Raw genomic sequence first — 14,687 nt, 5'->3', positions numbered from 1 at the left:
CCAGGTTGAAGGCCATCGTGTGTGAAGGCTATATATATATATACATACATATCTCTCTATATAGAATAAAAGTTGAGAAGGCCTCTGTGTTAGTTGGCCTCAGTGTGAGAGAGGCATCACTCTGATAGAACCCTCAGTGTGAGGTAGGCTTCAGTGTAGTAGGCCTTTGTGTGAGTAGGCCTGGTGTTTGAGAAGCTTTGGTGAGAGGAGCCCCAAGTTGAAGGCCATTGTGTGTGAAGGATATACACACATGCACACACACACTAGCTTGGGGACCCGGCGGTGCCTGGGTTATTTAAGAAAGACGTTTGTCTAGATCCAAATTGAAGCTCTGGATGTAGTCATTTTTGCCCATTGAGGGCTCTCTCAGAGTGATGCCTCGCTCACACTGAGGCCCACTAACACAGAGGCCTTCTCATACTTGATTTAGGCGATCCCTCATAACTCGAGGATGATGGTCCTTTAAGGTTAGGTGGGAATTGACCTTGAGCTTGGGAGTTGTAGTTCACCTACATCTAGAGAGCACTGTGGACTCAAACAATGGTGGATCTGGACCAAACTTGGCATGGGTATTCAATATGCTCAAATGTGAACAGTGGTTGAGTTTGGGGGAAACAGACCTTGAGATTTGAGTAATTGCTGGAATTTATAGTTCACCTACAATCAAAGAGAACTCTGAACCCCACCAATGATAGAATTGGGCCAAACTTCCCACACAGAACCCCCATGACCAACAGAAAGTGCTGTGTTTTCTGATGGTCTTTGGTGACCCCTCTGACACCTCCTCATGACCCCCCCCCCAGGGGTCCCGACCCCCAGGTTGAGAAACACTGATGTAGCCCAACCTTGCCAATGTCCTCCACAAATACCATACTAACAACCACCCAAGGAAAGCCTTCTTCGGGGACAATTTCATGTATGTGTTTCCTCCACCACAGACACCCCAGTGTTTCTGACTCTCTCCATTGGCGTGGAATTTGCATCTCCCTTATTCCTATTCTTTTCTATGGCATACAGCAAATAGAGAGCAATTGATCAGCAACTGAATATACTAGAGAGGTTTGGGGCGAATTCACCATGATTTATAGGAGTTGTAGGTCCTGGGATGTATAGTTCACTCTGAACTCCACCAATGATGGACCTGGAACTAACTTGGTACACAGAACCCCCATTACCAACGAAACATACTGGAGATCTTTGGGGAAAATTCAACTTGATTGGGGAGAGTTGTAGTTCACCTACATCCCTAGTAGATGTATAAATACACATACAGGGAGCATGTTATCATGCTTGCAAAGAGAAAGGACAGATGCTCCAGGGAAGGAATGTGAAAGGAAAGGAAAGAAGTCCATAGATGACGTCCGTGGAGGAGGAGGGCGAGACAGAAGGAAGCCCCACTCTATCTGGCTTACAGACAAAGCTCAGGCAAAAGAGGTCACCCATGCGAGAGGGGTTTACGGCCTAAGCTGGCACCGCGTTGCCTGGCTTGGACTCAGCAAAATCCCTGCTCACGTGCCCCTGTCGAAAGTGGGCGTCTGGGTGACTAGTCTGAGAGACGGATGATGCGGAACCCCAAAGCCCATCATCCTGCTCTCTCTTTTTGTTGAAAGCACTGGTTCCCAATCTTCCTAATGCCGTGACCCCTTAATACAGTTCCTCATGTTGTGGTGACCCTCAACCATAACATTATTTTCGTTGCTACTTCAAAACTGTTATAAATCATAATGCAAATATCTGATATGCAGGATATATTTTAATTCCCTGGACCAAATTTGGCACAAATACTTGATACGCTCCAATTTAAATACTGGTGGGGTTGATTTCGTTATTTGGGAGTTGTAGATGCTGGGATTTATAGTTCGCCTACAATCAAACAGCATTCTGAACTCCACCAAGGATAGAATTGAACCAAACTTCCCACACAGAACTCCCACAACCAAAAGAAAACATTGGAAGGATTTGGTGACCTTGAGGTTTGGAATTGTAGTTCACCGACATCCAGAGAGCACAGTGGACTCAAACAATGATGGATCTGGACCAAACTTTGCATGAATACTCAATATGCCCAAATGTGAACACTGGTGGAGTTTGGGGGAAATAGACCTTGACATTTGGGAGTTGTAGTTGCTGGGATTTATACTTCACCTACAGTCAAAGAGCATTCTGAACTCCACCAACAATGGAATAAAACCAAACTTGGCACACAGAACTCCCATGACCAACAGAAAATACTGCAGAGATTTTGGAGGAATTGACAATTATTTAGAGGAGAGCATACCTGCTCTCCCCTCCCCGCTTAGTCTCAGAAACAGCCCTCCCTTTGGCTGAGAGGCCAGCCAATCACAGCAGAGGAGGGCTATGCCTTGAAGGGACACGGCGGCACGAGCCTCCTTCCAGCATCGCACACTCTCCCTCACCTTCACATGCACAACACGCTGCCATGCGCTGAGCATGCCTGCTCTCCCCTTGAAACTTGGAGTCTCAGAAACAGCCCTCCCATTGGCCGAGGAGCCGGCCAGTCACAGCGGAGGAGGTCTATACCTTGAAGGTATACGCTGGCACGAACCTCCTTCCAGCCTTGCATGCTCTCCCTCGTCTTCACATGTACACCACGCTGCCATGCACCCAGCATACCGGCTCTCCCCTCCTTGCTTGAAGTCTCAGGAACAGCCCTCCTTTTGGCTGAGAGGCGTCAATCACAAAAGAGAAGGGCTATGCCTTGAAGGAACACATTGGCACACACCTCCCTCCAGCCTTCCATGCTCTCCTTCACCTTCACATGCACACCATGCTGCCATGCACCCAGCATGCCTTCTCTCCCCTCCTGGCTTGGAGTCTCAGAAACAGCTCTCCCCTTGGCTGAGAGGCCAGTAAATCACAGCAGAGGAGGGCTATGCCTTGAAGGGATACCCTGGCACAAACCTCCCTCCAGCCTTGCATGCTCTCCCTCGTCTTCACGTGCACACCACGCTGCCATGCACCCACCATACCTGCTCTCCCCTCCTTGCTTGGAGTCTCAGGAACAGTCCTCTCCTTGGCCGAGAGGACAGTCAGTCACAGCAGAGGAAGGCTATGCCTTGAAGGAACATGTTGGCACACACCTCCCTCCAGCCTTGCATGCTCTCCCTCGCCTTCACATGCACCCAGCATGCCTGCTCTCCCCTCCCTGCTTGGAGTCTCAGAAACAGCCCTCCCCTTGGCTGAGAGGCCAGTCAATCACAGCAGAGGAAAGCTATGCCTTGAAGGGGCACGCTGGCACGAGCCTCCCTCCAGCCTTGCATGCTCTCCCTCAACCATCTGTTTCCAAAAAGGAAGAGAAGGGCAGGCGGAGAGATCTTCAGCCTTCTCTGCCAAAGGGGTTCCTAAGACCATCAGAAACATGTGTTTTCTGATGGTCTTTGGTGACCCCTCTGAAACCCCCTCATGATCTGCCCCCCCCCCCAGAGGGCCTGACTCCCAGTTTGAGAAACACTGCTGTATACCTTATTTGGTGAAGCCATTGTGTTTCTGGACATTACTACTGTAGCAGAAAATTGGGTCCCGAAGATTGAAATGACATTGAAAAAAGCATCGTCTATTGACGGTCGGGAAGTGAATGATGGCTCCGAGAAATACAGAATATGTAATGGTTTTCTTTTTTCCTGTGCTCTTTCATTTACGAAAATGTGCTTTTAGCTGGAAACAGGAACTGGCCTGTGAAATCAATCGATGTTTTGGAAGAACAAAACCAGGTTGCTTTCCAGAAAGTGTTTGCGTGTCCGATACGTGATCCTCCCTTGGCTATCTTTGATTTCCTTGCTCATCGAGAGCGTCTTTTGTATTTGAATAACCTCGAAATGCAAAAAGGGAAGAAGTCACATATCTCGAGAGGGTTTTCTGCCGAAGATCAAGCGCTGTGGGTGGCATTGAAGTGTCACCCCTTTCTCCTTTGACAGCTTGCCCTTCAGCTTAATACATCTTGAGTTGTAATAAAACATGCCTAATCCTGCTGACGGAGCCAATATAAAATCTTTATTTAGCTCGCATAATTCATGGCTTAATAAGATGTCACATATAGCAGGAAAACTGAAATTCTGAATGTCGCAGTCGATGTGGAAAACCAATGATGGAAAAGTGACTGAGTTTGAAGCCAGCCTGGGTCGGAGAGAGCTCCCAACCACTAATAGTCTAGCTTGCTTTGACCTATGCAGCCCGAAAGACAGTTGCATCTGTCAAGTATTTATTTATTTACAGCATTTCTATGCCACAGTTCTCACCCCAAAGGGGACTCAGATATAATAATATAATATAATATAATATAAGCATAGCACAATATCAGTATTATGTATATTGTAACACTATTAGTACTATTACATGTAATATAAAACATATAATTATATTATTGTATCATTATTATTAGTTTCACATTATATTATAAATATTATATGTATATACAATATATATTATATTATATTATATTATATTATATTATTATTAGCATAGCACAGCAGACAAGGTGGAGCTGTCCCCCTGGTCCCCTCTCTCTTCACTCTGGCCCAGAGAAGCAGTTGGTGCTGGGGGGATCCCCAGTTATGACATAGGCAGGAGAGAAGGTGGAGCTGTCTTCCTGGTCCCCTCTTCACTCTGGCCCAGAGAAGCAGTTGGTGCAAGTGGGGGGGGGGGGGCTCCCAACTGATGACATAGGCAGGAGACAAGGTGGAGCTGTCTTCCTGGTCCCCTCTCTCCACTCCGGCCCAGAGAAGCAGTTGTTGCAGGGGGGAGGGGTTCCCAACTGATGACGTAGGCAGGAGACAACGTGGAGCAGTCTTCCTGGTCCCCTCTCTCTTCACTAGGAAATTTAGGTATCGCTTTATGTGGGGAGGCTAATTTAACTAATTAACGACAGCATAAAACCTTCCAGCAGCGTTCATAAGAATGAGGGAGTATTCCATCAAGGACTCGGTGTCACAAGTGGACGGTGAAGCAGAGGCTCCCCCTGTGGCCGGAACTGAGCATACCCTCATGAAACTGGAAAAGCTGGAATGTTAAAGTGCCCCTGTGTCTGTCTATATATGTTGTATGTCTATGGCATTGAATGTTTGCCATGTATATGTGCATTGTAATCGTCCTTGAGTCCTTTGCGGGTTGAGAAGGGCGGAATAGAAATAATGTAAATAAATAAATAATTGTTTGAGTCCACAGTGCTCTCTGGATGCAGGTGAACTACAATTCCAAAACTCAAGGTCAACGCCCACCAAACCCTTCCAGTATTTTTTGTTGGTTATGGGAGTTCTGTGTGCCAAGTTTGGTTCAATTCGCCATCTGGTTCTCTGACCCAGGAACTCAACAAAAAAGCTCCTGTTTTGTAGCAGATTTCCAATGTAGCAGATGAGGTGGCGAAATACCTTTTTCTTCTGAACAGTGTTCTTATACAATCATAGCTAGATGGGAATATACTGAAGATTGTATATTATCATTAAATGTGCCATGAACATGTATTAATAGCTTGGAGTCAGCTGAACATTTACTAAGGACCCCTTTTTCAACTCCAGGGCGACGGTGCACATCCAGGTGAACGACGTCAATGAGTACGCCCCGGTCTTCAAGGAGAAGTCCTACAAGGCCACTGTGATCGAAGGCAAGAGGTACGACAACATCCTGAAAGTGGAAGCTGTGGACGCCGATTGTTCCCCCCAGTTCAGCCAGATCTGCAGCTATGAAATCGTCACGCCGGACGTCCCCTTTACTATCGACAAAGACGGTAAGGAAGGACTTGACTTCTATACACCTTTGTTGCATCTGTGTATTTGGGTTGAAATATTCTTAGCCTACTCTTTAGCAATATATATAGAGGGGTGGGGGGGAGAGAGAGTGAACATTTCACGGGTGGTCCTGGAACGTAACACCACGATAAGTGAGGGAAGACTTTACGCTCTGGGCCAGAGTGAAGAGTGAGGGGGCCAGGGGACAGTTCCATCTTGTCTCCTGCATATGTCATCAGTTGAGGGCCCCTCCCGCCAGCACCAACTGCTGCTATGAGCCAGAGTGAAGGGAGAGGGGGCCAGGGGACAGTTCCATCTTGTCTCCAGCATATGTCATCAGCCGGGGACCCCTCTCCCTAGCCCCAACTGCTGCTCTGGGCCAGAGTGATGAGAGAGGGGGCCAGGGGATAGTTCCATCTTGTCTCCTGCATATGTAATCAGCTGGGGACCCCTCTCCCTAGCCCCAACCGCTGCTCTGGGCCAGAGTGAAGAGGGGGGGGGCAGGGAACAGTTCCACCTTGTCTCCTGTGCTATGCTAATAATATAATATAACATAACATAACATAATATAATATAGTTATGTAAAGTAATGTATGTACATATAATATTTATAATATTATAATGTAATACAATATAATAATAATAATAATAATAATAATAATAATATGGTATTATAATTATATATTTCATATTACATGTAATATTACTAATAATATTACAATATTATCCTGCTTCTTGGCAGGGGGGTTGGAGTGGATGGCCCATGAGGTCTCTTCCAACTCTATGATTCTATAATGGTATAGTAATATATAATACTGATATTGTACTATGGTAATAATTTAATATATTCTCTGTGTGTATGTGTGTGTGTGTGTGTGTGTGTGTGTGTATATATATATATATATCTTGTAAGCCATTGTGAGTCCCCTTTGGGTGAGAATGGCAGCATATAAATGTCATAAATAAACAAACACTGTATGTGCAATAGATATTGATATTTGGAATTTTGAATAGGAAATCTCAAGTATTGATTCCCAGTTCCTGTCGTCCCTTGCAGTTGGGAAGCTGCAGTTCCTTTCCTTCCTAATCCCGTACCTTCCCAAATCTGTGTTCTGATTTTCCTTGACATTTTGAGGAAGTCATCATTATTCACAATGGCAAGATCCTCCCTCCCTTTGTAACATTTTCAAACTGTTTTCCTGTCATTGTCAGGTTACATTAAAAACTCGGAGAAACTCAACTACGGGAAGGAACACCAATATAAGCTGACAGTGACAGCCTACGACTGCGGGAAGAAGAGAGCGACAGAGGATGTGCTGGTGAAAATCACTATTAAGCCAACATGCAAGCCCGGCTGGCAAGGTTCGTTCACGGGCCGCCTTCTCTCCTGCCAATCCCCACCACGTCTTTGTTATGCTGTATCCAAATTTATTTTTCCTCTTCCCTCCCCATCCCCTCTTGTTACAACACCTGGTCCCAAGCATTTCCAATTTTGGCAACCCAACCTCTACTTGCGCTTGAGACACAATGAATAACACTTACCTTTTTGTTGATGCATTCAGGATGGAGCAAAAGGATGGAATACGAACCCGGGACGGGTGTTCTTGCCCTCTTCCCGAACATCCATTTGGAGACGTGCGATGAGCCCATCACTTCCATAGAGGCCACCATCGAGCTGGAAACCAACCACATTGGGAAGGGTTGCGACCGAGACACATACTCTGAGAAATCCCTGCATAGGCTCTGCGGTAAGATCTCATCCGACTGATTTTGTGAGAGGGAAGGGTCCCATGGTGTGTGGTAGCAGTAATCTTTCGTGGGTAGTCATCCTCTTCCCCTCCTGACATCCTCGTTGACTCAGCACTATAAGAGGGTTTGTGAGACCAGTCACTCTGGTTGCCGTGTGCTGTGAGGCTGCGGACCATATTTTTGTTCTTGTGGAACCACTGCACTACACCATGCTATATCTCTAGCAAAAATTTAGGTTTTTTTTTTAAATTCAAAAAAGAACAATATAACTCCACACCCAAATTATTAGATTATTATTATTATGTTGTATATTGCATCATCATTATTAGTTTTACATTATAATATTTTGTTTATTTATTTATTGGGCGACTCAAAGCGGTCAACCACAGCAAAATTCAATGCTCAACATCATAAAAACAGTTAAAAAACAATTACTATATATATTCGAGTATAAGCCTAGTTTTTCAGTCCTTTTTTCAGACTGAAAAAGTCTCCCCCGGCTTATACTCGAGTCAATGTTATTTATTATTTTACTTTGTTGTTGTTGTTATTATTATTATTATTATTATTACATTTATTATTTTTATTATTGTTATTATATTTACTTTTTTTACTCTATTTATTATCATTATTGTTACATTTATTATTTCACTCTATTATTATTATTATTTTACTCTATTTATTATTGGAGGACATATAAGCATATTTACATTGAAGAAAGTTTGAATAATGGTTTAATCAGAGTTGGGCAGTCTTATCTTGAATTACAGTTTTATGTAAATATTCAAAAACTTTTAACCAACTGATGCCTAAATTAATATAATTTTATTGGTATCGATTTTTATTTTGAAATTGACTATTGGCTGCTGCATTTCCCACCCTCGGCTTATACTCGAGTCAATACACTTTCCCAGTTTTTTGTGGTAAAATTAGGTGCCTCAGCTTATATTCGGGCCGGCTTATACTTGAGTATTTACGGTACATAATAAACAATCAATTAAACATAAATATAATATCTCATCAGCGTCTCATAGGTAGAATAATATTATAAATATTATATTTATATACATTATATTATATTATATTATTAGCATAGCAGAGGAGACAAGGTGGAGCTGTCTTCCTGGTCCCCTCTCCCTACAATCTGGCCCAGAGAAGCAGTTAGTGCTGGGGAGAGGGGCTCCCAACTGATGACATAGGCAGGAGACAAGGTGGAGCTGTCTTCCTGGTCCCCTCTCTCTTCAATCTGGCCCAGAGAAGCAGTTAGTGCTGGGGAGAGGGGCTCCCAACTGATGACATAGGCAGGAGACAAGGTGGAGCTGTCTTCCTGGTCCCCTCTCTCTTCAATCTGGCCCAGAGAAGCAGTTAGTGCTGAGGAGAGGTGCTCCCAACTGATGACATAGGCAGGAGACAAGGTGGAGCTGTCTTCCTGGTCCCCTCTCTCTTCAATCTGGCCCAGAGAAGCAGTTAGTGCTGAGGAGAGGGGCTCCCAACTGATGACATAGGCAGGAGACAAGGTGGAGCTGTCCTCCTGGTCCCCTCTCCCTACAATCTGGCCCAGAGAAGCAGTTAGTGCTGGGGAGAGGGGCTCCCAACTGATGACATAGGCAGGAGACAACGTTGAGCTGTCTTCCTGGTCTCCTCTCTCTTCAATCTGGCCCAGAGAAGCAGTTAGTGCTGGGGAGAGGGGCTCCCAACTGATGACATAGGCAGGAGACAAGGTGGAGCTGTCTTCCTGGTCCCCTCTCTCTTCAATCTGGCCCAGAGAAGCAGTTAGTGCTGAGGAGAGGGGCTCCCAACTGATGACATAGGCAGGAGACAAGGTGGAGCTGTCTTCCTGGTCCCCTCTCTCTTCAATCTGGCCCAGAGAAGCAGTTAGTGCTGAGGAGAGGGGCTCCCAACTGATGACATAGGCAGGAGACAAGGTGGAGCTGTCTTCCTGGTCCCCTCTCTCTTCAATTTGGCCCAGAGAAGCAGTTAGTGCTGAGGAGAGGGGCTCCCAACTGATGACATAGGCAGGAGACAAGGTGGAGCTGTCTTCCTGGTCCCCTCTCTCTTCAATCTGGCCCAGAGAAGCAGTTAGTGCTGGGGAGAGGGGCTCCCAACTGATGACATAGGCAGGAGACAAGGTGGAGCTGTCTTCCTGGTCCCCTCTCTCTTCAATCTGGCCCAGAGAAGCAGTTAGTGCTGAGGAGAGGGGCTCCCAACTGATGACATAGGCAGGAGACAAGGTGGAGCTGTCTTCCTGGTCCCCTCTCCCTACAATCTGGCCCAGAGAAGCAGTTAGTGCTGGGGAGAGGGGCTCCCAACTGATGACATAGGCAGGAGACAACTTGGAGCTGTCTTCCTGGTCCCCTCTCTCTTCAATCTGGCCCAGAGAAGCAGTTAGTGCTGGGGAGAGGGGCTCCCAACTGATGACATAGGCAGGAGACAAGGTGGAGCTGTCTTCCTGGTCCCCTCTCTCTTCAATCTGGCCCAGAGAAGCAGTTAGTGCTGAGGAGAGGGGCTCCCAACTGATGACATAGGCAGGAGACAAGGTGGAGCTGTCTTCCTGGTCCCCTCTCTCTTCAATCTGGCCCAGAGAAGCAGTTAGTGCTGAGGAGAGGTGCTCCCAACTGATGACATAGGCAGGAGACAAGGTGGAGCTGTCTTCCTGGTCCCCTCTCTCTTCAATCTGGCCCAGAGAAGCAGTTAGTGCTGGGGAGAGGGGCTCCCAACTGATGACATAGGCAGGAGACAAGGTGGAGCTGTCTTCCTGGTCCCCTCTCTCTTCAATCTGGCCCAGAGAAGCAGTTAGTGCTGAGGAGAGGGGCTCCCAACTGATGACATAGGCAGGAGACAAGGTGGAGCTGTCTTCCTGGTCCCCTCTCTCTTCAATCTGGCCCAGAGAAGCAGTTAGTGCTGAGGAGAGGGGCTCCCAACTGATGACATAGGCAGGAGACAAGGTGGAGCTGTCTTCCTGGTCCCCTCTCTCTTCAATCTGGCCCAGAGAAGCAGTTAGTGCTGAGGAGAGGTGCTCCCAACTGATGACATAGGCAGGAGACAAGGTGGAGCTGTCTTCCTGGTCCCCTCTCTCTTCAATCTGGCCCAGAGAAGCAGTTAGTGCTGAGGAGAGGGGCTCCCAACTGATGACATAGGCAGGAGACAAGGTGGAGCTGTCTTCCTGGTCCCCTCTCTCTTCAATCTGGCCCAGAGAAGCAGTTAGTGCTGGGGAGAGGGGCTCCCAACTGATGACATAGGCAGGAGACAAGGTGGAGCTGTCTTCCTGGTCCCCTCTCTCTTCAATCTGGCCCAGAGAAGCAGTTAGTGCTGAGGAGAGGTGCTCCCAACTGATGACATAGGCAGGAGACAACGTGGAGCTGTCTTCCTGGTCCCCTCTCTCTTCAATCTGGCCCAGAGAAGCAGTTAGTGCTGAGGAGAGGGGCTCCCAACTGATGACATAGGCAGGAGACAAGGTGGAGCTGTCTTCCTGGTCCCCTCTCTCTTCAATCTGGCCCAGAGAAGCAGTTAGTGCTGAGGAGAGGGGCTCCCAACTGATGACATAGGCAGGAGACAAGGTGGAGCTGTCTTCCTGGTCCCCTCTCTCTTCAATCTGGCCCAGAGAAGCAGTTAGTGCTGGGGAGAGGGGCTCCCAACTGATGACATAGGCAGGAGACAAGGTGGAGCTGTCTTCCTGGTCCCCTCTCTCTTCAATCTGGCCCAGAGAAGCAGTTAGTGCTGAGGAGAGGTGCTCCCAACTGATGACATAGGCAGGAGACAAGGTGGAGCTGTCTTCCTGGTCCCCTCTCTCTTCAATCTGGCCCAGAGAAGCAGTTAGTGCTGGGGAGAGGGGCTCCCAACTGATGACATAGGCAGGAGACAACGTGGAGCTGTCTTCCTGGTCCCCTCTCTCTTCAATCTGGCCCAGAGAAGCAGTTAGTGCTGAGGAGAGGTGCTCCCAACTGATGACATAGGCAGGAGACAAGGTGGAGCTGTCTTCCTGGTCCCCTCTCTCTTCAATCTGGCCCAGAGAAGCAGTTAGTGCTGGGGAGAGGTGCTCCCAACTGATGACATAGGCAGGAGACAAGGTGGAGCTGTCTTCCTGGTCCCCTCTCTCTTCAATCTGGCCCAGAGAAGCAGTTAGTGCTGAGGAGAGGTGCTCCCAACTGATGACATAGGCAGGAGACAAGATGGAGCTGTCTTCCTGGTCCCCTCTCTCTTCAATCTGGCCCAGAGAAGCAGTTAGTGCTGAGGAGAGGTGCTCCCAACTGATGACATAGGCAGGAGACAAGGTGGAGCTGTCTTCCTGGTCCCCTCTCTCTTCAATCTGGCCCAGAGAAGCAGTTAGTGCTGGGGAGAGGGGCTCCCAACTGATGACATAGGCAGGAGACAAGGTGGAGCTGTCTTCCTGGTCCCCTCTCTCTTCAATCTGGCCCAGAGAAGCAGTTAGTGCTGAGGAGAGGTGCTCCCAACTGATGACATAGGCAGGAGACAAGGTGGAGCTGTCTTCCTGGTCCCCTCTCTCTTCAATCTGGCCCAGAGAAGCAGTTAGTGCTGGGGAGAGGGGCTCCCAACTGATGACATAGGCAGGAGACAAGGTGGAGCTGTCTTCCTGGTCCCCTCTCTCTTCAATCTGGCCCAGAGAAGCAGTTAGTGCTGAGGAGAGGTGCTCCCAACTGATGACATAGGCAGGAGACAACGTGGAGCTGTCTTCCTGGTCCCCTCTCTCTTCAATCTGGCCCAGAGAAGCAGTTAGTGCTGAGGAGAGGTGCTCCCAACTGATGACATAGGCAGGAGACAAGGTGGAGCTGTCTTCCTGGTCCCCTCTCTCTTCAATCTGGCCCAGAGAAGCAGTTAGTGCTGAGGAGAGGGGCTCCCAACTGATGACATAGGCAGGAGACAAGGTGGAGCTGTCTTCCTGGTCCCCTCTCTCTTCAATCTGGCCCAGAGAAGCAGTTAGTGCTGGGGAGAGGTGCTCCCAACTGATGACATAGGCAGGAGACAAGGTGGAGCTGTCTTCCTGGTCCCCTCTCTCTTCAATCTGGCCCAGAGAAGCAGTTAGTGCTGAGGAGAGGTGCTCCCAACTGATGACATAGGCAGGAGACAAGATGGAGCTGTCTTCCTGGTCCCCTCTCTCTTCAATCTGGCCCAGAGAAGCAGTTAGTGCTGAGGAGAGGTGCTCCCAACTGATGACATAGGCAGGAGACAAGGTGGAGCTGTCTTCCTGGTCCCCTCTCTCTTCAATCTGGCCCAGAGAAGCAGTTAGTGCTGAGGAGAGGTGCTCCCAACTGATGACATAGGCAGGAGACAAGGTGGAGCTGTCTTCCTGGTCCCCTCTCTCTTCAATCTGGCCCAGAGAAGCAGTTAGTGCTGAGGAGAGGTGCTCCCAACTGATGACATAGGCAGGAGACAAGGTGGAGCTGTCTTCCTGGTCCCCTCTCTCTTCAATCTGGCCCAGAGAAGCAGTTAGTGCTGAGGAGAGGTGCTCCCAACTGATGACATAGGCAGGAGACAAGGTGGAGCTGTCTTCCTGGTCCCCTCTCTCTTCAATCTGGCCCAGAGAAGCAGTTAGTGCTGAGGAGAGGGGCTCCCAACTGATGACATAGGCAGGAGACAAGGTGGAGCTGTCTTCCTGGTCCCCTCTCTCTTCAATCTGGCCCAGAGAAGCAGTTAGTGCTGGGGAGAGGGGCTCCCAACTGATGACATAGGCAGGAGACAAGGTGGAGCTGTCTTCCTGGTCCCCTCTCTCTTCAATCTGGCCCAGAGAAGCAGTTAGTGCTGAGGAGAGGTGCTCCCAACTGATGACATAGGCAGGAGACAACGTGGAGCTGTCTTCCTGGTCCCCTCTCTCTTCAATCTGGCCCAGAGAAGCAGTTAGTGCTGAGGAGAGGTGCTCCCAACTGATGACATAGGCAGGAGACAAGGTGGAGCTGTCTTCCTGGTCCCCTCTCTCTTCAATCTGGCCCAGAGAAGCAGTTAGTGCTGGGGAGAGGGGCTCCCAACTGATGACATAGGCAGGAGACAACGTGGAGCTGTCTTCCTGGTCCCTTCTATTCACTAGGAAATTTACGTACCGCTTTATGTAGGGAGGCTACTATATATAGAGAGATAAATAAATAAATAAATAAATAAATAAATAAATATAATGTTCGTTTGTGGAATTGACATAACTCAAAAACCACTGGATGAATTGACATGAAATTTGGACACTATACCCCTAACAGACCAATGAGTGACCATCATTCATACTACCCCCCCCCCAAGAAAAACAGTGGAAAGGACTTAAAACCCCCCAAAAGCTAAATGATGAAACAGAAAAAAAGGAAGGAAGAGGGAAGGAAGGGGAGAAAGAAAGAAAGAAGGAAGGAAGGAAGGAAGGAAGGAAGGAAGGAAAGAAGAGAGAAGGAAGCATGGAAGCAAAGAGTGAAGGAAGGAAGGTAGGAGGTAGAGAAAGAAGAAAGGAGTGAAAAAGAAAGGAAAAGTAAAGGGAAGGAAAGAAAGAGAGAAAGAAGGAAGGAGAGAAGGAAAGAAGGAAAGAGAGAAGGAAGGATGGAATCAAAAAGCAAAGGAAGGAAAGAGGTAGAGAAGGGAGAAATGAGTGAAAAATAGGAAAAGAAAAAGGGAGAAGGAAAGAAAGAGGTAGAGGAGGAAGGAAGGAGAGAAGGAAAGAAAAAAAGGAAAGGAAGGAAAGAGGGAGCAAAGGAAGGAGGGAAAGAAGGAGAGAAAGAGGGAGGGAAGAAAAGAAGGAAAGAGAGGAAGGATGGAAGCAAAAAGCAAAGGAAGGGAAGGAAAAGAAAAAGGAGGGAAGGGAAGAGGTAGAGAAGGAAGGAGAGAAGGGAAGAAGAAAAGGGAAGGAAGGAAGGAAAGAGGGAGGGAGGGAGGGAAGGAAGGAGAGAAAGAGGGAGGGAAGGTTGGCCACAGCAACGTGTGGCAGGTACATTGTGTGTGTGTGTGTGTATGTAATATTCGTTTGTGGGATTGACATAACTCAAAAACCACTGGACGAATTGATACCAAATTTGGACACAATACACGTATCAGGCCAACAAGTGACCATCACTCATAAAAACACTGAAAAATGCTGTGGAAGAGATTTTAAAAGCCAAAAAACAAAAATTACATTACAGCGCATGTGCAAAACCACACACACACACATATATACACACATATACACAATTATATATACACACGCATATACACACACAAAACACATACACA

The 14,687-nt window shown here is 47.7% G+C and overlaps 1 protein-coding gene across 4 annotated transcripts in view; it reads left to right on the top strand.

Moving 5' to 3' along the window:
- The window catches only part of CLSTN1 (calsyntenin 1), a 75,331-nt gene that overhangs the window by 32,670 nt on the left and 27,974 nt on the right, over positions 1–14,687 (top strand). For all 4 annotated transcript variants that reach the window (XM_060758945.2, XM_067473020.1, XM_060758944.2 and 1 more), the window contains 3 exons: positions 5,532–5,740; positions 6,954–7,103; positions 7,304–7,489. In XM_060758945.2, the coding sequence (XP_060614928.2) occupies positions 5,532–5,740; positions 6,954–7,103; positions 7,304–7,489 (545 nt within the window). The remainder of the gene's footprint in view (positions 1–5,531; positions 5,741–6,953; positions 7,104–7,303; positions 7,490–14,687) is intronic.

This window comes from Anolis sagrei, chromosome 13 (assembly GCF_037176765.1).
Source record: "Anolis sagrei isolate rAnoSag1 chromosome 13, rAnoSag1.mat, whole genome shotgun sequence".
Taxonomy (NCBI): Eukaryota; Metazoa; Chordata; class Lepidosauria; order Squamata; family Dactyloidae; genus Anolis; species Anolis sagrei.
The sequence above is the reverse complement of the archived record's forward strand: the minus strand, read 5'-3'. Positions and strand labels throughout refer to the sequence as shown.